At 50.6% G+C, this 22,609-nt stretch overlaps 1 protein-coding gene across 1 annotated transcript in view; it reads left to right on the top strand.

Moving 5' to 3' along the window:
- Positions 1–22,609, top strand: part of TBCD (tubulin folding cofactor D) — a 139,918-nt gene that overhangs the window by 102,219 nt on the left and 15,090 nt on the right. The window contains exons 18-26 of the mRNA XM_068977499.1: positions 1,611–1,691; positions 5,236–5,309; positions 6,769–6,886; positions 7,496–7,556; positions 9,186–9,208; positions 14,404–14,435; positions 17,381–17,443; positions 18,361–18,437; positions 20,059–20,140. Coding sequence (XP_068833600.1) covers positions 1,611–1,691; positions 5,236–5,309; positions 6,769–6,886; positions 7,496–7,556; positions 9,186–9,208; positions 14,404–14,435; positions 17,381–17,443; positions 18,361–18,437; positions 20,059–20,140 — 611 coding nt within the window. The remainder of the gene's footprint in view (positions 1–1,610; positions 1,692–5,235; positions 5,310–6,768; positions 6,887–7,495; positions 7,557–9,185; positions 9,209–14,403; positions 14,436–17,380; positions 17,444–18,360; positions 18,438–20,058; positions 20,141–22,609) is intronic.

Raw genomic sequence — 22,609 nt, 5'->3', positions numbered from 1 at the left:
TCTGAGCTTTCAGCGAGTCATGATAACGTGAGCCGTCACTGTTCACAGATCACCATGACACATATAACAATATTGAAAAAAAAGTTTGAAATGTTGCAAAAATTACCAAAATGTGACACGCAAAGTGAGCAGATGCTGCTGGAAAATGATGCTGATTTGTTCAATGCAGAGTTGCCATGTATCTTTAATTTGTAAAATGTGCAGTGTCTGTGGAGTATAATAAAACGAGGTCAGCCTGTAGTAACCAAGTTGGGCTGTCAGTAGTAAGGAGCAGCTCTGCGCGTGTGCCGTCACAGCAGAGCCTGGAGGCCGTTTGCTGCCTGTGACGTCCTGCGTTTGGAGAGCCTTCCATATTTTTATGTGGACTGTGACCTGTAGATCTCCCCCTCCTGGCCATTGGCTTCTGTCTTTTGCTGTTATGAACCATGTGGAGTGAATATTCTTGTGTATATTCGCACCTGTGTAGTTATATCTGAGTGAATTAACCAGAAGTGGAACTGCTGAACCAACAGGTATTCTTCTTCAATTTCCTGGGCAATGCCACTTGCTGTCTCCAGAGGCTGTGCCAAGATGCTGTCCCTGGCAGTGTTTCTGGGTGCTTCTAGATCCTTCCAGCAGCAGCTGTAAAACCCTGATTTTGGCAGTTTGCCAAAAACTTTGGACAAAAGTTTTCTTTCTGTTTCCCATTGAATGAGGCTGAATGTTTGAGCTGTATCTTTTCTATAAACTTTGGTGATTTTTCTCCTAGGTGATGATATTATTGATTTGGAAATACTCCATGTTACAGAAGTCTCTTGTTTGTGATAGCAGTTGCAGATATGTTTTTGTTTTATGGTGTGTTTTTCCCAGCAGCGTTCTTCTCCTTTGGTTGAGTATTTTGAAGGTACCAATTTCTTCTTTTTTGGCTTCTGGGTTTTGAGTCATAATTAGAAAGGCGTGTCCCACTTGGAAATTATTTTTAGAAGTTCTGCTATGGTGTGTTCAGATGTAGCTTTTATTTTTAAGGCGTAATTACGCTTCATCAGCTGTCCTCATATGAAGCGTACAGTTCAGTGAGTGCTGGCAGCCTGCACACTTGGGTGGCCAGCACTGCCACTGAGAGGTAAGGAGCTCAGCTCTTTGGCCCCAGGCTGCTCTGCCCATCACCGTAGCTCACTGATGCCGTTTGTAGAATGTCGCACAAGTGGAATCAGAAAGATCAGATTCTTGGGCCTGGCTGCTTTCTCTCAGCACGGTGGTTTCAGAGAGCCACACTTACTGTGCGTGTGCTGGTAGCTTGTTCCTCTTGATTACTGAGCTGTCTTGAGTCTGCCACTGTTCTGCACTTTTCCTGTCAGTCCTCCTGTTAGAGACAGACATTTAGGGGGTTTTCTCTTTGGGGCTCCGATGAATGAAGCTGCTTGAAGTCTTTATTTATTTAGAAGTCTTTTTGTGGATTTATATTTTCACTTCTTTTAGATAAATACTTAAAAGGGGGTTTATAGGAAACTTAAAAGATTTATAGGAAACTGCCAGTTTTTGAAAGTGGTTATATCGCTTTATGTTCTCAGAAGCAATGTGAGTTCCTGTTCCTGCACATTCTCACCATCTCTGAATATTGTTTTTTCCAGCATGTTTATTGCCGGCTTTCCTGAGTACACACAACCAATGATAGAACACCTGGTTACCATGAAGATCAGCCATTGGGATGGGTAGGTTTTGTGTTTTTGTGTTTGCCTAATTAATTTATCTGTCAAATAAGAATTCTTATTATTTCCCAAGGGAGAGATTAAATTGAGCTCGTAAGCCTTTAATACGTTTTTTGATTATAGATTTCGTAGTTTTGAAGGAACTCTTGAGAAGTAATGTAAGTTCCACTATTCACACCTGATGTGTTGGTTAATGGTCTACCTGGAGACGTCAGTGACATCTGCTGGGTGTGTAAACATTCCCATGTCACGAGGGCAGGGAACTTGGGCTGTGGGATCCACTTACCCCTCTATGGCCACGGCCTCCCACCTCGCATCTGCTCCATCTGGCCGCTTAGCCGTCTCCTCCATCCTTCCTGGAGCCAGGCAGGCCTTTCCTTTTTCCTGATTACGGGGCAATTTCAAGGTGTCTTCGCATTTTCCAGCAGTTAAACGTGTCCATCCAATGGGGAGGGCCATTGTATGACCCAGAGCAGGTTATCAGCGCTGCCGTCAGCACCTCTGGGAAAACAGCTTACTTTCTCTTGGAAAGCTCTGTGTAGCGCTCAGGCCGAGGTCCGAGGGACACAGACGCCTGTGTGTGTAAGGAGCTTCTTCAGGTTCTGCATCTGGAATCCCAGCTTAGAGTGGCTGTTGCTTGTGGTCAATAGGACATTTAAAACCAGAATTGCAACTGTGTGACCCATGGTGTTAGACTAAACTTTTTAGCTGTTGAAATCTCCAGCTGTTGTTGAAATGTTCATTTCTTCTTTCGACTCTGTCCTTTTTCCTTGGTGTATTCTGGGTGAGACTCTGGTTAGGTGCATAACATTTCTGACTTTTTTTGTATCTTCCAAACGTATTGTCTCTTTTCGTTTCATGTTAGATTTCTTATCTTAAAGTGTAATTTGATATTATTGTAGCTTAAGGGTCGGCAAGCTTTTTCTTGCCGAGAGTAATATTTTAGGTCATTGTCCCATGTATTTTATTGTTTTTTTCCTTTATCAAATCCTTTAAAGATGTGAAAACCATTCTAAGCTTGGGGCCTTACAGAAAAAGGCCTGTCACAGCCCCCGTCACCTTGCACCCCTGTCTGTTTGTGGGGGGACGGCGGATGGTCCCTCCTTTACGTCCAGCCTGGCGACCAACGCCTTTTATTTGAGGGCTATAGTCTTTTCACATCTGATGTGGTTATCCATGTCGTTTAATTTACACTTGTCATTTTACTGTGTGGTTTCTGTTTTTTCCTCATTTTTTGAATTATTAATTTTATTTAAAACATCCTTTGTGGAAGTATTCTTTTTAGTATAAGCTCTAAAAACCTGAAATTTCCAGGATTCATAAATGGAGGGGAAATTGCAGTCAGATTTGAAGATCCTCATGATAATACCTGCTCAGATTTTTTTCAAATGTTAGGATTCATGGAACAAGATTATGCCTAATTTTTAAATGATTCTTCAGAGGCGGAGAAACTTCTGCCTTTCTCTGTTTTTGGCCTGGATTATATACATAAAGAGATATGAGCTAAAAGTTGATAAACGGGGTCTCTTCAATTTCCTGTGAATACATGGCTTGTGGGAAATGGGGAGCCTTACAGAATTCTTCAGTGATGTAAATATACCTTCTCCAGTGTAGCTATGCTGTTACACTTCTAATAGTGTATACTTTTGAAAGGTATTATCCAGTGTTTTGGGTTTCTTTTTAAACATTTTTTGATAAGCAGCAGTGTCTTACTGTGTAGCACAGGAAACCGTATTTAATATCCTGATAAACCATGATGGAAAAGAATATGAAAAAGAATATATATGTATAACCGAGTCACTTTGCTATACAGCAGAAATCAGTACAACGTTGTAAATCAACTGTGCTTCAATTAAAAAAAAATAAACATTTTCTGATACTTGGACATACTCACCCCAAATAATTTATGTATCAAGATAAACATAATTAAAAAATGTTGACTGTGGTAAGATGCACATAATATAATGTCTTAATCATTTTTAGTGTTCAGTTAAGTACATTCCCCTTTCTGTGCAGCCAACCTCCAGAACCTTTTCATCTTGCAGAACTTAAACTCCATACCCATTAATCACTGACTCCCCCTCTCCCTGGAAACCCTGTTTGTCTCTGTGGATCTGAATCTTACAGTAATCTCATGTGGAATCCTGCAGGATTTGTCCTCTGGTGCCTAGCAGATTTCACTCAACATACTGTCCTTCAGGGTTCATCCATGCTGTAGCGTGTGTCAAAATCTCCTTGCTTTATAAGACCAAGCAGGAGTCCATTCTGTATACTTGCCACATTTTCTTTATCCATCATCCTTGGGTTGCTTCCACATTTCAGCTATTATGAGTAATGCTACTATGAATATGGACGTATAAATATATCTTCGAGACCCTGGTCTCTGTTTTGGGGGTATATACCCAGAAGTGGGATCCATAGTTTTTCATAATGGTTGTACCATTTAACATTCCCAATCCCAATGCACAAGGATTTCAGTTTGTGCAAATCCTCACCAGTACTTGCTACCTTCTGTTTTTTCTGAAGTGTTGATCTTTATGGGTTACTCCGTTTTCATTGTTGTTGTTGGGTTTAAGAGTTCTTTATATATTCTGGATGTTAGTCCCTTATCAGATACATGATTTGCAGATATTTTCTCCTATTCTGTAAGTTGCCTTTTCTCTCTGTTGATTGTATCCTTTGATACTCGGAAGTTTTAGATTTTAACACAGTCCAGTTTAACTATAATCAATTTTTCTGTTATCGGTGTATATAGTTTTTCCTTTGCCTGTGCTTTCGGTGTTGAAAAACATTTTAGAAAAAGATCTAAAAAAGTTTAGATTTGGCAAGAAAAACATCGCCAAATATAATGTCATGAAGCTTTCCCCTTATGTTTTTTTCCTAAGAGTTTTATAAATGAGGTCTGATATTTAGATGATAAAAAAAATTGTTTTTAAATACAGAAAGCTTATCTTCAAAGTGCACTAATTGGGAAGATCACTGCTGGGTTGGGGCTGGGGGGCACGCGTGGAGGCGGGCATCCATCTCACAGGTGACCCTCTGGGTTTGATCAGAGCCTGTCTGGCCCCTGGCAGGCTTGGTTTTTTAAACCACTCTCGGGTTGTCCTTCAGATCTGTGTGTTGGGACATACCAACTGTGCCTTGATTGGAGATATTTACACTGATGTGATGTGCACCTCCTGTTGATGAGCTTGAGCCACTGGAACTTCCCTCATTCAGCCTACGGTCTTCCCGGTAGTGTTTACCAGACTCCAGCACTCCTGTCCTCTGTGTCCCTCGGGGTGCAGGAGGTTAGACCCGCTGGGCCATCCGGCGCCGTGCAGATGGCAGCTTTGTCCTGACACAGGCTTGCATGTAGTGCCGCCTCTTGGTGAAGGCTCTCTCCCTCGTTTACGAACAGAAGTTCTTATTTGCTAGTTTATTTGTATTTTTTCTCATAGCGTTTGGCTAAGTGGGCCAGGCGACAGCTCCTGCACACTGTTCTCTCTGAGAGAAAGCCAGACTCCTCAGCCTGCAGGACTAACAGTGTTGTCTGCCCTGCCCCCAGGACCATCAGGGAGCTGTCCGCCAAGGCGCTGCGGAACCTGGCGCAGCGAGCGCCCGAGCACACTGCCTGTGAAGGTAGGTGCTCCCCACATGCCCTCACACATGCATATGCGTGTGCACCACAGACGCACACGCACACACCCAGCAGAAAACCCCGGAGGCCCCCTCGCCGATGTTAAGACCTGAGGGTTTCTTTCTTGCTGGGAAGGGTGTGAAGAACTGGTCTGTGCTTCGTTGGGGACAGAACACGAACCAGGTGCCCCAGCCCCTGGGAGCGCAGGTGCTGTGAACACCAAGGTGTGCATGTCCCCGGGAGCCCCAGGGTTCATTCCTCTGCCATCCCAGCCAGAAGGGGTGGATCTGCTGTGCACTGTGTGCGTTTCAGGATGAGCCTTGAAACAACAAACGAAGCAGCTCATAATGTAACATACAAAACAGTGAGCTGCCTCCCTGGGGCTGCGGGGGACTCGCTGACTTCCTGGGCTGGGCCTGAGTGCGCTCAACTCAGGAACAAGACGGCCAGTCTGAGTTAATGACATGCCCTTATCATTAAAAAAGACCCTGTATTTGTTCCATCGTGTCTTTTCCATTTGGAATCAACAGGCATCTGATTTCAATTCAGCAAACAATACATAGGTTTCTTCGAATTGTACTTGTTCCCACGGACGTTTATTAGAGAGGTAACTGTTGTCGGATTACAGTTGTTCAGTTGGAGTTACTGCTGATTTTACTCAGACACTCTAGGATTTTACATGAAGACTTGGGGCCTGTGAAGGTCCTGAGGGCCTTTTCAGCTTCGTGGTCTCTTAATTAATGTCAGAAATCTCACCTGGTGTTTACTTTCCTTCGATGATAATCCTGCTGCCTGAATGAAGGGGACACTTTCTTCCCAGTTCAGGAGTGCTGACCACTACCGGCTGCCGCATCTGAGCGCCCGTGATGGTCCCTCCCAGCAAGGATGCTCTTGGCCTCCATGGTCTCTGCGTGGCTGGGACTGTGCTTTTCCTGGCTGGTGGGGCTGGACGGACAGAGCCTCCGTGGTTGTGACTTCTCACCTGTACTCCCGGCCAGGCTGCAGGGACTCTGATCCTGCTTTCTGTCCCCAGAGCACAGGCTCCGAGGCTTTCTCTGCTCTGAGCAGCAAGGAGGGAACTCCTGGCTGAGCCAGCGTGTGTTGGCTGTAGGGTTCTACAGCCCAGCCTCTGTCCTCCCTGCCCCCCAGCAGAGCCCTGGGGGTCCCTGAACAATAGGAAGGACCTGGAAAACAGTCTGTTTTCCTTCTTCCCTGCTGTCTGTCCTCACCCTGAGTTACCATCCTGTCTGGAGCCCCGGAGATGCGTGCTATTTGGGACTCTTAAGTCACATTCATCCTTCTTGTTCATGTGTCTGCTGATGGGGTTCGGCGTGTTGGAGGCCCTAGTTTCGCCCTGGTTGTGGGGTAATGGTAGAGCTGAGCGGGTGCGTTCCTCCCCTGGACCCTGAACCCGCGCGTCTGACAGTCACCCCGTGTGCCTCTCCCACTGTGCCTTGGCAGTGTTCCCGCGTCTGCTGTCGATGACACAGAGTCCAGACCTGCACACTCGGCACGGGGCCGTGCTCGCCTGCGCAGAGGTCGCCCACAGCCTGCACACGCTGGCCACGCAGCAGGGCAGGTAGGAAGCCCTCCATTCGCACCTGTGGTGTGCTTCGTGCTCCTGACACCTGTCAGTGGTCCCCTGTCCTCTCTAGGGGGTCCCGCCTCACTGGGCTTCTCTTGTCACCAAACAGATTGTGCAGCAAAGACACGCTTTCCAGACTTGGTGTGGAGTAGCCCGTGTATTCAGTATTCTGTGTTCGTGTATCACTTTGAATAATTTAAAATACCAGAGGATATAAATTTTCAACCAGGAGCCTCTTCTGTTGGCGCAGTTGGTATAAATAACAACAGACGCAGTATGGGGTGGCTGAGAACGTCTGAACGTCGAGAATGTTTTGTGAAGCAGCTGCTCCATCTTCTTACTTTCTGACTAACTTTTCCTCAAAGATACAGCTCACCACACACTGTGATGTCTGTGCCATGGTTCCTGAACTCCACCTTGAGGAATACTGTGTTATATAAAGTCGATTCCTGTCCCTCGAGGTGGTTCCCTGGGGGCACGATGATGGCAGATCTGAGTTGACCTAACTTCTCTCCCCAGGGCTCCTGAGAATTTCAAGCCCCCCCCCCACCCCCCGCCCCAGACTCAAAACCGCGGTCCTCACCTGTGTTTGAATTCCTGCAGGCCCGTCTCGGACTTCCTGGACGAGAAGGCCATGCATGGCCTGAAGCAGATCCACCAGCAGGTCAGTGTGCAGCCGCCGGGCCGTCTCTCTCCCGGGTCTCCCGGTGCCTGGGGGCCTCCCTGCCCCCACGCCCTTCCTGCTCCTCAGCTCCAAGTGCAGCCTGGCTTTGGGCATGAACCCTGGGGGTGAGCTCAGGCTCTCCCGTGTGGCCAAGTGTCCCCTGCTGGGCCTGGCAGGGAGTGCCCGCCTCTCGTCTGGTCCTGCTGCACTGCCTGGCCGCCCTCCTCGCTCGGGGCGTCCTCGCGGGATGGTGGGTGGGTGGTGGCTCACAGAAGGCCGTACACCCCCACCTTTACCCCCACGAGGGGAGCTCCACGTCTGCAGTCACACCCAGGCTTTGTGTATGCACTTCCCTGGGGAGGAGGTGTGTGTGTTTTTCTGGGTTTTGAGATTCTCAAAGGCTTTTTGTGACTCAAAATTGGTGAAGTACGAGCTGTGGGTCTGAATGTTACAGGATAACGTGAAAGCCACTCTTGAGTGTTAAATGGCTTTACCGTTTGTCGTTCTGGGTTGAGTTCTGGTTTAAGATTGTTCTTTATGTGGTAATTGACCATTCGGGCGTCCTTCCCTCATCCCGTTGGTGCTGCTAGCTTTCCTTTCCGTTTTAGCAAAGTCATTTCGTCTGTCTAGGTGCATTTCTCACCTTTAAAGACGCCTGTATGTATGTCTGGCTGTGGTGGGTCGTCGCTGCTGCACGCGGGCTTTCTTCTGGTGAGCGGGGGCTGCTCTTCGTCGCCGTGCTCGAGCTGCTCATGGCGGTGCCTTCTCTTGTTGCGGGGCGTGGGCTCCAGGGCGCTCGGGCTCCAGAGCTTGGTCTCGGGAGTTGTGCTGCTTGGGTGATCGTCCCTGACCAGGGATTTAACTCGTGTCCCTTGCATTGCAAGGTGGATTCTTAACCCCTGGACCACCAGGGAAGCCCTCATTTCTCACCTGTAGAGTGGAGTCTGGTGCTACCTGGACACTGTGGAGCCAGGCTGACGCCATGTGGTGCTGTAGAAGGTTCAGTGTGGGGATCACCCCGTCCTCGGCTTCCTTTTTCTGTAGAGCGTGGATAATAGCGGAACCTACTTGCTCGAGTTTCTGTGAGAACTGAAGAATGTGTCTGGAGAGTTGGGTGGAGTTTTTGGCACAGCATGAGCTTTCAGTGAGTGGGGGCAGGGGCGGTAGTTAGTAGTGATGCTGAGGTGCTTCTCTGAGTTCCTTGCCAGGAGAAGGGCCAGCAGGCTTAATTTTCTGCCTGAGGGGCTGTTGGGGGGCAGGTCCGGTATCCAGGCATCTCCCCGCTGTCACTGGCTGGTGACCCTCTTCCTCCCCGCTCTGACCCTCGGTTTCCCTACCAGGCCAGGGAAGGAGGAATCTGGGCATCTTGGGGATCAAACGCAGTTGTGCAGGAGGGTCTTAGGGAGGGAGGGGCTTCTTAGCGAGGCACTCCTGGAGAGTGGAGTGCACTCCATCAGCCCTCCTGGGAGACGCCCACCTGTGCTTCACTCCATCAGCCCTCCTGGGAGACGCCCACCTGTGCTTGTCTCTCTGTTCTCCTCCTGATGCTCGTTGATGTTATATACCTGCTGTGTTATATTTTTAAATCCTAGTAATTCAGATGACTAATTTTCAATTCTTTATTTTTAGCTTTACGATCGTCAGTTATACAGGTAAGATTTATATACCTGAAGTTTTATGTTTTGTGAAGAAAACGCTGGGCCCCTAGTCACGGGCATCTGCTGAGTGGTCGTATTTGAGCGAGTTAAGAGCCGTGAAAGGGGTGGTTGGGTTCTGAGCTTCACAGACAACATGACGAGAAGCTTCCTCCTTTGACTGTGGAGTCTGACAGGCTCATGGCTGTGGACAGACCACCCGTAGCAGCGGCCCTGCCTGGATCTGCCTTCTGCCCTTTGCAGCAGGCCCCCTCTGCCCTGGTGGCTGTGGTCTGCCCTCTGAATGTCATGTGGATAGAACTTACTGTGCAGTCTTAGGGTCTGGTCTTTCTCACCGAGAGCGCTGTTTCTGAGATTCACTGTGTGGTTGGTATACAGTGGTATGTTCTCTCGTAGAGCTGTTGCTGGTCAGCGACCTGTGTGCTTGGCATCTTCTTGCCAGGTGATGGGCATCTTTCAGCTTTTGAGGATAAAACTTCTATGAATATTGGCATATGAGTCTTGGTGTGGACGTGTGTTTCTGTTTTTCTTGGGTGGTTACCTGTGTTAGGACCCTCTATGGTCAGTGTGGAGACGGGACGAGGTTCCGGGGCTCTTTGGTGGTGTCTGTGTCCTGTTTAATGGTCCTTCCCTTAGAGACATCCTGCAGGTAGTAAACTCTGCTGGGCGATTCTCCTGCTGGGTGGGTGGAGCCTGGTGTGGACCTGGACCTGTGGGTGCGGCTCTGCCTCCCGGTTCCTGCTTCTTGGGCGGAGGCCTGGAGGGAGTTCCCATGGGCCCTCGGCTGTTCCACCAATGCTGCCTGGCTGCTTTTCATCTGTTTTAAATAGAAAGAAAGGAACGACCCATTTTCTCATACCTGAAAGCGTGTTCACTTGTTCCTGATGACGCGGCCTGCGCTCCGTGGACTGACCGTGGATGAGCAGGGAGTGAGCTGCGTGCCGAGGGGACTGAGCAGTGAACCGCTGGCCGCCCTGGGCCATCGTGCTTTTGTCGTGTGTGGCTTTCTTTGGGGCTGAAGGTCTGATGATATCGTTAGCATCTTACAAACTCCAAATGCACATCTGTTCATTGCCTCTAAATGTTCTTTTCTAGTGATAAATCTCAAAAGTAAGTAGAAAATAAGCCCCTTCCTTGAGGCCAGCATAGGGAGATGATGCACGTGGCATCTGGTGTAGCAAGGGCTCTGGGTGGGACGGGCCTGGTGCCTCAGCAGTGTTTGTTCCCCGGGTCTGACTCCCACACAGACCACAGAAGGGAGGGCACGTGCCCCACAGGACCAGACTGCAGGGGCCTGAATCCGAGCGTCCAGTCCTGACCTGTGAGATCCAGCTTAGCCCCACTATTTCCTTTGACTGTTTTCTTATTGTGAGTTTGGGGGTCCCTGAGACCACTCCCAGGCTCAGGGACTGGGCTGGCAGAAGGACTTGGCACTCAGCATAGCTCTTGATGTTGTGAAAGAGATGAAAGTGGAAGTCACTCAGTCATGTGTGACTCTTTGCAACCCCATGGACTATACAGTCCATGAAATTCTCCAGGCCAGAATACTGGAGTTGGTAGCCTTTCCCTTCTCCAGGGGATCTTCCCAACCCAGGTCTCCTGCATTGCAGGCGGATTCTTTACCAGCTGAGCTCTTGATGCTGTGGTTGTGGCTTATTGCTGCAAAAGTGTTCATTCAAATCAGCAGCCTAAGAGGCCCAGAGGACAGAGTCCACGGTAGACGAGGCACAGCTTCCTGGCTGGGTCCTGTCCCCGTGGAGTCACACCGAATCCTCCTGATGGCTACTCGTGACACACACACAGCTATTGCCGCCCAGGGAGACCACCCCGCCAGCCCTGGCATCCAGGGTTTCCACTGGGCTGAGCTGATTCTCTGTGATGTGAGGTCCCACCACAGATGGCCCTACCAGTGTTGACCTCCCACAGGGCCCCCGGCCCAAGTAAACGGAGGATCCTGCCTGGCAGAGCCTTCTCGAGCTCGGACCTCCATAGCTGGGACAAAGCTCCAGACCCTTCCTTCTTGGCCCTGACCTCCAGGAAGCAGCCTCGCCTGTGGAAGTAAACCCTCTTTCCTGGAAGGGACCCCTTAGGTCAGTCTGGTGCTAGAGCCTTGGGTCCCACGTGACCTAAAGATCCCTCTTACAATGGCAAGGGACACAGGGCTGGAGCATCTCACAGGTCTGACAAACTGACAGGGCAGCCCTGTGACACCCAGGGGTGGTCAGTGCTGGCTGGCTGTTGGGGGCTTGTGCTGGGAGGACCGCTGTGTGCAGTGGGAGCTCTGAGCACTCACTGTGTCGGGCAGGTTGGAAGGAGAATCCTTGTTGGGGAGGGGCAGGAGGGTGAGAACTCCTGACCAGGCTGCGTGGTGCTTCTGACTGGGAGCGTCCAAGCTCTGAAACCTGGCAGGCACTTCCCGCCAGCGGGCCGGGAGCCCTCGCTGAATCTCTTCTGACACTTGAGTGCGTGGGGCCTCTTGCTTGTGATGCCATGCCCAAGTCCCTACGTGCCACCTGGCAGCGCCAGGCCCTCCTGCAGGAGTGGCGGCAGGCCATCCTTGGCAGGACGGAAAGCCTTAAAGAAACGTGAACTGTGGGGAAACGGAAATGGCAGGCCATGTGTCCAGGGGACCTGGATCTTGATCTTGGAGGGAAGTGCGAGTTGCGTGTGGGGTTGGCACCAGCCTTCTTCTGGTCCCCTGGGGGGTGTGCCCCTGCCCCTCTGTGAGTGAGGAAGTCGGCCCTTGGGAGGCCGCCTGCTGTCCTGGGAGCCACAGCCTTGAGGCCTCGGGGGTGCTAGGTCCCGCTGGTCTCTTTGGGGCCTCTCAGGCTCTCTCAGCAATCTGAGCGACTCTGGGAACTGCATTCTCTTGGGTGGACTGTGCTCAGAAATCTTCCTGGGGGAGGACGTAGCGAGGACTGATTTTCCCTAACCCCGAACATTTTATCTTGTTTGGGGTCTAAATAAAATTAAAAGAATCGTGCAGTGAGTACCTGTTCACCCTTCCCCCACCTCAGTCAGTTATTCATAACATCGGGACCGTTTGTTTTCTTTCCCTCTGTATACATGTATTATTTGTTTTCTTTAGTAAGTTGTGGGCCTGTTACTTCCTCTTTAAGACTTGAGAAAGCATCAGGGAAGAGCAGGGACTTTCTCCTGTGTGATCGCATACGACCAGCGTCCCCAGCGCACCGGAGGCTCCGTGGGACCTCCGGGACCCGTAAGCGGAGGCTCCTTCAGCTTGTCTTCAAGTGCCCTCTGTAGCCGTCCTTCCCCTTGAGCCAGGGCCTGCTCTGGTGCCTGCGCTGTGTCTGGTGTCGCTCAGTTAGCTCCCTTTTTGTTTTCCACGGTGCAGCCTTTCTTCAGGCCGGGCGTGCTGGGTAACATTACACATTCCGGGTTTGCTGGGTTGTTCCCTGCATGACTGGATCTGGCTTGCCCATGGCGCGGCTGGCGCAGACCCTTGTGTTGCCTGTGAAGTCGGTGTGTTTGCCCCCTGGTGGAGACGCTGAGTTGACCTCTGGGTTTAGGGACGATCTCCAGAAGGTCAGATGTGATGGTGAGAGGCATGCACCCCCTTGCAGCTAGCAACTGGCCTGATGGGTGGTTTCCAGACTCACGGATCCTGGATTCCAGCGTCTGCCTTGCCTGAGCCAGCCATCACCCTGCAGTCTGCCGGTGGGTGCCTGGCTGATTCCCTCATTTTTCCATGTGTATTTTCTGGGACTTGTCTGGAAAGAGCAGCGTCCCTCCCCACTCCCACCCTGCTGTCTGTCTTTCTGATGTATCACTATAGACTCGTGCACCGCGCCCCCCACCCTGCCACACACACCATGTTGTAATTCAGTAGCATCCTTGTTACTCCTCCTGTGACTTAAGCTGCCTATACTTGGCCCACCTCTATTTGAATGGCCTCCTCTGTCATTTTCACGCTTGTCTTTGAGCAGGGTCTCTGTAAACCTCTTCGTTTTTCATTGCTTTGGTTTCTGTCCCCATCACTGATTGCATTTGGTTCACTTTCCTTTTCAGATATGTGGTTTTATTTCTTGAGGTCCTGTCTTGCTATGACTCAGTCTCTCTCCTCCCCTCCTGGGACGTGTGCATGAGCTGAGAGCTGTTCTGACGACCCTGCATGTGTATTCCGTCCTCTTGGGGAGCTGCTGGGTCTGTGTGGGTGGTTTTCTTGGGGTCATGGCGGGTGTTCTGGACTCTCAGTGGGGAGCTGGGCGCCGGCTGCTGCTGTCCGGTGGTGCTCGCTTGGTGGGCGCAGTTGGATCCTTTCACAGCCAGCTCTGGAGGCTTGGTAGGGCCGAAACAAGTGGGCCGGCTGCTCAGGTGGTCCTTCCGAGGGGTCTCTTGCCTCGTGCCTGAGGAGGCCAGTGCTCTGACTGAGGGGGGCTCCTCCCCGCCTGTATGGATTCCCACGCGTGCCCCGCCTTCTTCTTAGGAGTGTTTTTCTTTTTTCAGGCTCAGGTGGTTTCTCTTCTCAAACGTGCAGCTCAGGGTCAGCGCTGGGGGTGCTGCTCCGCATCCCCTCAGATTCCGGCCGCCTTGGCCTCCCCACCTTCCATCTGCAGGGGCTTCCCGGCTGGGCCCTGGCTACTCCTTCCCTCCTTCCACACCTCTGTCTGCCAGCCTCTGAATTTCTGTCCAGTTTTCCACTTGTTTGAGGCAGGAGGGCAAACTCGAATCCTGTTCCTCTGCCTGGGCCAGCAGCCATGGTCTCACAGCTTTCCCACCGTCTCCCGGAGTGTTTCTCAAGCTCATGTCCACCAGCTCCCCACTGGCATCCCTCGTCAGTCGGGGTCCTGGCATCCCTCGTCAGTCGGGGTCCTGGTGGGGAGCCCCGCTTCCCGGTCCTGCTGGGTGATGATATCTTCCCGGTGCCTTAAGTTCCTGTAGTTTTTACAAAGTAAAAATTGAACAGTGTTTGGAATTTGTTACATGTGATTCTGTGATATAATTCATACCAGGGATTAGAGGCTCCAGTGAAAACTGAAAATCATCACGTAAGCGGTCACAGCACATATTTTCATTTCTTTTCATAAAAAGTAGTTCACGTGACCAACAACGAATGCAGCTCTTTAACGTCGTAATACTTTTTGGAGCCTGAAGTTACATCTGTTACTTGGTGAAAATATTTACGTTTTTTGTATAACAAGAGTTTTAACTTTGTTTTCATTAATTTTCAGGGGTCTGGGAGGAGAGCTCATGAGACAAGCAGGTAGGTCTGAGCAACAGAGGCTGCGGGTTGTGGGTCAAGGTCCTTTCTTCCCACCACCGAGGGAAGACAAAAGTCCTAAGGGTATTTATCTACTTGTTTTCAACCCTGTAAAGTCCCCTGATGGGTTCCTTTGCAGTGACAAATGGCCTGGCCGTTCTCTGGTCAGAGTTACCCTGGCGGTGCACCTGGCCTGCACGTCGCAACTTCAGGGCTGCCCACTCAGCCCGCTGCTTCTCCTGTGTGTGTTCACTCCAGGCTCTTAATTTTCAGCTTCTGTGGGTTTTGATGCATTTTAGTAGCCACGGGGCTGGCAGCTGCTGAGGTGGGATGGATGAGTAGAGAGGTAAGTCTACCATGAAGGGGTGATAAAGTTAGGAATGCGAATGTTGCCATCTTTCCCTCTTCAGTATGATCTTTAAATGTAAATATAGAGCAAGGAACGGTTTTTAAAGGTTATGTTTAAATGTTTGCAGGGAATTCAAAAGTTGCCAACATGTAAATATCTGGATTTCCTGATGCTTTTCCAGCTAAACCTACCAGAAAACCCAGGACTCGGTGCTTATCAGGCGCCAGATCTGGGCTGGCGCCATGCTGGGCTCGGGTGCAGGAGAGCCCCTCACCCAGGGGAGGGGCGGGCTAGTGGGGGGGTGGTGGTGGGGTGTCCGTTCCTCCAGCCCTCAGAACTGCTCTGTTCAAAGCAGAATGGCATTTCTTAGGAGCAGCTGAATAGATTGGTAAAACAGAAGGGAGAATCAGAAGTTTCAAACGTACATGGGATTTCACGTATGACAAAGAAGATATGTGTTTCCAGCCTCGCTGAAGAGGGCAGTTGATAGAGTGGTTGATGCTGTCCCAAGGAACCACGTGGAAGGAAACAAAATTGTGTCCCCACTGCACACATACACAAAACTAAATTTCTAATTAATGGATACTTAACTGATTAATTTCTGATTAAACTTACGTATAAGAGATACATTTTTTAAAACTTCAAAGAAATTTTAGGAGAAATCAGAGGATCACATTGATCCCTAAAAAACTTCCTACCCAGGAAGTTTTCAGCCTCACCCGGTTGCTGGGGAGATGCTGGTTAGCTCCACGAGGAGGACGCGTCTCCTCGATCATAATGGCTAAGTCAGAGCTGGGTGGCCCTCTGCCAGTGGTGTGCCTGCTCTGGAATATATGTTGTTACAGCATTTTCGGGTTGCCAAAGGCATTGTCTCTTAGGATGAAAAATGTGCAGTCTTCTGCCCTGCAGGGCCACTCCTAGGACTCTGCACCCCCAAAACGTGTAGGGGTGACAGGCATCCTGCTGGACAGACAGGCAGTCTGTGTGCTGACGGGATGTGTGTGGCCATCTTGTCTGACGTGACAGAAACTGGAAGGAGAGCTGAGCCCGACAGGAAATGCTGGATTAACAGTTTCATAACCATAGTGTGGGATGTTGCCGTCTGCTAAAGAGCGCGGGCTCTCCTGTGGTCAGTTATGTTGTTCGAGAAGAAAAGCGGTTTGGCAGCTGGAGCCAGGGGGGTCCTGTGTGCATCCTGGCTCTGCTGGGACACCCCTCCTCCGGCCCCCAGGCCCCCTCATGCTTGCAGGTCACGTCTGTGCTCAGGACGGTGGGAGTCGGGAGCGTGAGGAGGCGGGATGGCGTCCGTGCTCGCAGAGACTGCAGAGCTGGCTTCCTCGCTGGCCTGGCAGCATTTCAGAGGACAGTGCCGCCGGTCCCTGGTCCCTGGGGGGCAGTGGCGGGCACCCCTGCTGAGGCATGGGTGCGGGCGCGCAGCGGGCACAGGGAGCCTTTGTTGCCGTGGGCGCCGAGGTTGGGGTCTGTGGCTGCCAGCCTGGCCTGGCCACGGGGGCTGCCTGTGGTCTGTGACCCTCCGAGCGTGGGAGGAGGTATGGGAGCCATGCTCCAGCTCAGCTTAGTTTTGGGGTCAAGGCGGGAGCAAGGTGGCGCTGACAGGAGGGGCGCCTGTGCTCTCTCAGCCTGTGAAGGCCCGTGATGGGACCCCCAAATTACATGGCCACCAAAATGTCAGTGGTGGTTTTCTATCTTATTTTTCTCTAGTGATAGATTTTTTCCAGCAAATGCAAACTGCTCATTCAGTAGGAGGAAACCATTAGGCTGTTCTCTCGTAGAGGTGGGGGTGCATTTGCTGTGTGAATGGGAGGCGTGAGGAGCCATGCGGAACGGGCTGAGGCACACGGCCTGTGGGCAGGCGCCGGGCAGGTCAGGTCCCTGCAATGGTCCCCACAGCAGAGCCTCCTTGGTGCCAGGACCGTCATGTGAGGCCACCACACAGAAGCTCAGGTGTCCTTGTGGTGGTGGCCGCTGAGTAGCTCTACTGGGCTATGTTTCCACGTGCAGAAGTGGTGGTTTATTAAAATGGACACTGCATGATTTACAGAAGTCAGGAATTTACCAGAGCTTTGCGCACTGTGGCTCATCTGGGGACTGTCCCGTGGGGGTGATACATGTTACCTCCTCTGACCCTGTCTGGACCCTGGTGCTGACCTGACGTGGGGGAGCCCCCCACCCCCACCCCGGGGAACTTGCTTCTCCCTGGTCCTCATCGGGCAGGTGCCTGCTGCTCAGCCACAGCGCGTGGTCACTTGTGGGTGTCCGTGGTTTGAGAGCTGAGTTGTCTGTCCCTGGGGATTCGTATGGGGGTCAAACCTGCAGTCTCCACGTGTCGCTCCCTTGTCTGGGCAGGGTTCCCCGAGGGCACCGGCGTGATGCTGCTGCTCTTGGCTCCTGGCACTGCCCCCGAGCCTGGCCCACGTCTGGTGCTGAGGACATGCTGGGGGCTTGCCTCCGGATACCAACGCTGAGGGGCAGGGGCAGGAAGGCTGGTGTTGGCAGCGCTGGGCTCAGGTGCATCAGGGTGGGTGCTGGGATGGGCACTTTGGGGAAATGACATTGTGTTCATCCTTTTTCTTCCTAGTTTGCATTTTAATAGAAAACTTGGCCCTTTCCAAAATGCCCTTCAGAGGTGACGCCGTGATTGGTAAGTGCATCTCTCCTCCAGTGACTCACATTGTGGCATTTTCTTCCAGAACTACTTCAGCTTGAAAATTGAAGACCAGCCTGTTAGGGTGGATGGTAAATTCCATCCTGTTAGAATCTCTTTTGAGGTTGCTGTTAAGAACCCACTGTAAACAGGGAGCATCCCCCACACTCTCCCCACAGAAGCAGAGATTCTCCCTTCTCTTCCAAGGGCTCAAGCTCCTTCCTCAGGGCTCCCGACTGGGGCTCTGCCTGTCACGGCTGTACCCAGCACCAGGCATTCTCGGCCGTTCCTCTCCCATTTGGACGGTGCCAGCCCGAGGGGCAGGCTCTCGCAGGATGAGGGCAGGGCCAGCAGCTGCCTCGGCTCTTCCAGGGGGGGCGTCCAGCCCCGGTGCTGGTCTGGCGTGTCTCCGGGCTCTGACGCTCTGTAGCCACTGGTCACAGAGAGGTAGTGAGAAAAGCCTTGGGGTCACCGCCCCTGCTGGGCTGTGCTGGCTCTTCGCCCTACAGCCTCAGAAGTTCTGTAACTTGAGGAAAAAGAAAAAATGAGTTAGTGTTTGTCTCCAGGTATTAGATTTAGTTGAATTTTGTGTTTGGTTTTTATTGGTGGGGGATTGTTCAGGGAAGTACAGTCAAAGACCTCTTGGAGCTTGCAGGTGTAATAGAACAAAAACTTGCCCATCGTGACAGTTTTCACACTTCAACAGCAGAAAGAAGAGTCTACCCCTGTAGGTGGAGAGGGCAAAGGCCTTTAGAGTTTCATTCCACCTGGAGACCGTGCGCCTCAGGTTTCCTGCAGGTTCCTCTCAAAGGTCACCATCTACTTTGACTTGAGAGACAGAAGATCTGTGTGGTGGTGTTTCTAATTTAATACAAATGTTCTTTACCAGCTGAATGAATTTGTTTCTTTGACAGATGGTTGGCAGTGGCTGATAAACGACACCTTGAGAAACCTCCACCTCATTTCAAGTCACTCTCGACAACATATAAAGGTGTGGGGAGCAAGGGCTCTCTGGCTTTTGCGCTGTGTATAAATATTTGAGTCTTTCAAAGGTCTGTGTGCACTATGAGTCCTTTTTGTAGACCAACATGATTGATAAATGCCAGTAATTCTATTTGGAATTCTGAATGATACTGTTTATGTAATTTAGGATCAGGACAACTAATGCAGCCATCATTGACCAGAATATTTAAACTTTTTATTATTGTTTCTCATTAATTATATTTGCCTTCTAAACGTGTTCCCTACGGAGTTGTAGAATTTAGGGTTGGAGGCTCCTGTTGTGATGCTCACGTGCGGATGAGCAAACTGCTAGAATTGTGACAGCATGTCAGTGTCAGTCACGCTGAGTGAGCAAGAGAGTGTGGTGTGTGTCCCCGTCCCCGTGGCCACCACTGTCCTGCCTCGGGACAGGTGAACTTTGGACTAGCAGCATTGCAACCCCTACGCCCACGCAGGGATAACTGCCTTGGCATCGATAATGACTAGGCTTTGACGTGGAGGATGAAGGCGTGGAAGTACAGATTGGTCTTTCTTCTAGCTCTCCAGCCTCCTGTGTCTCAGCTTTTCTGTTGGGTGAATAGGACATATCTTCAGTCCTCATCCCTTTTTTTTACAAGTAACCTTATCATCCTGTAGAATCCAGGTACAGCTTTACCAGTTGCATCAGATCTTCATGATCGGTGTCAGAAGTCCTGTTAAAGACACACCCACAGTGCACTCACGCCAGTCGTGGCCGCGGTTTGGCCTGCTCCTCCGATCTGTATGAGGACACCCCTCCCCCAGCACCTCCGTTGCTGCTCCCTGATCTGAAGGAGCCCTGGGAGGAACCGGGCTCCCCTGGTAGCTCAGCTGGTGAAGAACCCACCTGGGGTGCAGGGGCCCCTGGGTCGATCCCTGGGTCGGGAAGATCCCCTGGAGAAGGGAACTGCCCACTCCAGGATGCTGGCCTGGAGAACTCCATGGACTGTATAGTCCATCGGGTCGCAAGAGTCAGATGTGACCAAGCGACTTCCACTTGGGAAGGACACACGAACCCAGCATCTGCCCCGTGCGGTCGTTACCATGGAGAAAGGCTTGGGTGAGTCACTGTGGCGGCGACAGGAGGGGCCAGGGACCTCTGTGTGGTGTGAACGCCATTCCTGCGCTTGGTCCCCTGAGGTGCCCCAGCCTTGGGTCAGCCCTTCCTCCTGTCCAGGCACTCCTGTTCCCAGCGCTCCTGGGACCGCAGCTCCACTCCATACTAGGCCTCTGCGTGGCTCACCTGAGGGGCCTTGCCACGCTGCTGCTGGTGTTTAACACGCTTTTCCGTCATCATTTCAGCTGGGAAAGAATAAAACGCCACATTTATTATTGCCTTTCACATGGAAAGACGTGAAATTCGCACTATATGGAGGGAAATAACTTTTATATCCAGCGTATTAGTGGCAGAGACTATTAAACTTATGACCACATCTGACTGACGACGATGACAATGTCTCGCAGACATACCAGAAAGGATGATGTCATTCAGCTTCTGGGTCTTTCAAACCAAGTCACTGGCCTGACCGCAGGGCCACCTGGCTGCTCCTTGACCAGGAGCCTGCAGCTCACTCACGTCTCCTCCGTTTCAGGAGGCGGCTGTGTCGGCCCTGGCCGCCCTCTGCAGCGAGTACTGCGCCCGGGAACCTGGGGAGGCAGAGGCTGCCGCGCAGGGTGAGTGGGTGTCTGCATTCAGCCCTGCATCCAGTGGGGCTGGGGGGTGGGTGGTTGTGGGGTGCCTGCCTCTCCTGCTGTAGTGTGGACGGGCCTGGGGGGTAGAGAGAGGGCGTCAGGCCGTGGTGATGCCGCCCCCTCCTCAGCCCATCCCATCCTCACCTGGAGCCAGATTTCTCTGAGGCCACATGGGGTTCAGTTCCCCAGATGTTACCACTTTACTGTAGAATCGACTCTTATTTCAGCAGTATTTTCTTGAGTTATGTTTCTAAGTCCACTTTGCCCTGTTGTGGACGTCGGAGGCTCCCAGCGCTGTGGTGGAGCTCCGTGTCTCTGGGAGGACCTCTCTCCTGTCCTGTCCCTGGTCTTCCTCGGGGCCCAGCCTTCATTACCAGGGGACTGTCGTTCACACTCATTCCCCAGGCTGTCCGCTCAGAGCCGTCCGCTTCTGCTGCCTTCCCGCGACCTCCTGATTTCACGCTTCTTCCTTGGAGTCTGCTCTTCCAGTGATTACTTCATAGACGTTTCTAGTTCACGGTTAAATGCATTCAGAGTGACCCACAGTGTCTTTCTGGCATGTGCCCTTCATGTGTTATCTTTTCCTCTTCCTGTGAACAGCGTTGGAGTAGCTGTCTTGTTGCATGTCCTTGTATCAGTTGGGTTTTTCCAGAACCAAACTCTAAGCTGAAGTTTATCTGACGCATCACATGGTCCTGTTTGTAGGGTCTAGTTCAGGAGTGTTAGTTTCATATTAAAAAACTTTGTATTTACATGTTATGTGGCCCTGTAGCTTTCCTCTGTATCATATTACAGAATATTTATTGCAGTTACTTCAAAACTACATGAAACACTTCAAAAATTATTTTAAGTTTGGAAGAATCATGGGTTATTTTTCAGTCGCTAAGTCTTGTCTGACTCTTTGCGACCCCATAGAGTGCAGCATGCCAGGCTTCTCTGTCTTTATTATCTCTTATGAGTGTATTCAAACTCATGTCCATTGATTTAGTGATGCCATCCAACCATCTCACTGGCACCCCACTCCAGTACTCTTGCCTGGAAAATCCCATGGACAGAGGAGCCTGTAGGCTGCAGTCCATGGGGTCACTAAGAGTCCGACACGACTGAGTGACTTCACTTTCACTTTTCACTTTCATGCATTGAAGAAGGCAGTGGCAACCCACTCCAGTATTCTTGCCTTGAGAATCCCAGGGATGGGGGAGCCTGGTGGGCTGCCGTCTATGGGGTCACACAGAGTTGGACATGACTGAAGTGACTTAGCAGCAGCAGCCAACCATCTCATTTTCTGTCACCCTATTCTCCTTCTGCCTTCAATCTTTCCCAGGATCAGAGTCTTTCCCAGTGAGTTGACTCTTCGCATCAGGTGGCTAGAGTATTGGAACTTCAGCTTTAGCATCAGTTATTCCAATGAATATTCGGGGTTGACTGCCTTTAGGATCGACTGATTTGATTTCCTTGCTGTCCAAGGGACTCTCAATTCTTCTCCAGCACCGCAGTTCAAAAGCATCAGTTCTTTAGTGCTCAGCTTTCTCTGTGGTCCAACTCTCACATCCATAGATGACTACTGGAAAAACCATAGCTTTGACTCTACAGCCCTTTGTCAGCAAAGTGATGTTTGTTTTTTAATATACCGTCTAGGTTTATCATAGCTTTTCTTCCAAAGAGCAAGTGTCTTTTAATTTCATGGCAGTAGTCACTGTCCAAAGTGATTTTTGGAGTCCAAGAAAACGAAGTCTGTCACTGTTTCCATTTTTTCCCCATCTATTTGCCATGAAGTGATGGACCCAGATGCCATGATTTTAGTTTTTTGAATGTTGAGTTTTAAGCCAGTTTTTTCACTCTTGTCTTTCACCTTCATCGAGAGGGTCTTTAGTTCCTCACTTTCTGCTGTTTGCATATCTGAGGTTGTTGACATTTCTCCCTGCTATCTTGATTCCAGCTTGTAATTCATTCAGCACAGCATTTCACAGGATATACCTTTAAAGTACCTGCATGTACCGTAAATAATCAGGGCAACTGTATACAACCTGACACACTCTTCTCCCAACTTTGTACCAGTCTATTCTGTGTCTGGTTCTAACTGTGGCTTCTTCACCTGCATACAGGTTTCTCAGGAGGCAGGTAAGGTGGTCTGGTTTTCCCATCTCTTTAAGAATTTTCTGCAGTTTGTTGTGATCCACATAGTAAAAGGCTTTAGCGTAGTTAGTGAAATAGACGTTTTTCTGGAATTCCCTTGCTTTTTCTGTAATCCAGTGGATGCTGACAGTTTGATCTCCGGTTCCGCTGCCTTTTTAAAACCCAGCTTGTGCATCTGGAATCCTGGATGCAGTAGTCTAAATCCACTTTCTGTGAATTTTTTCAAAAGTTAGAAGATACTTCGTCATTTGATCTTCTGATAGACTTTCTGATCAGTGACGTTATACTGTGTCCTTGCACCATACGCAGTTTTAC

Source organism: Capricornis sumatraensis, chromosome 8 (assembly GCF_032405125.1).
Source record: "Capricornis sumatraensis isolate serow.1 chromosome 8, serow.2, whole genome shotgun sequence".
NCBI classification, from domain to species: Eukaryota; Metazoa; Chordata; class Mammalia; order Artiodactyla; family Bovidae; genus Capricornis; species Capricornis sumatraensis.
This window is presented reverse-complemented; position numbering and strand designations above follow the sequence as displayed.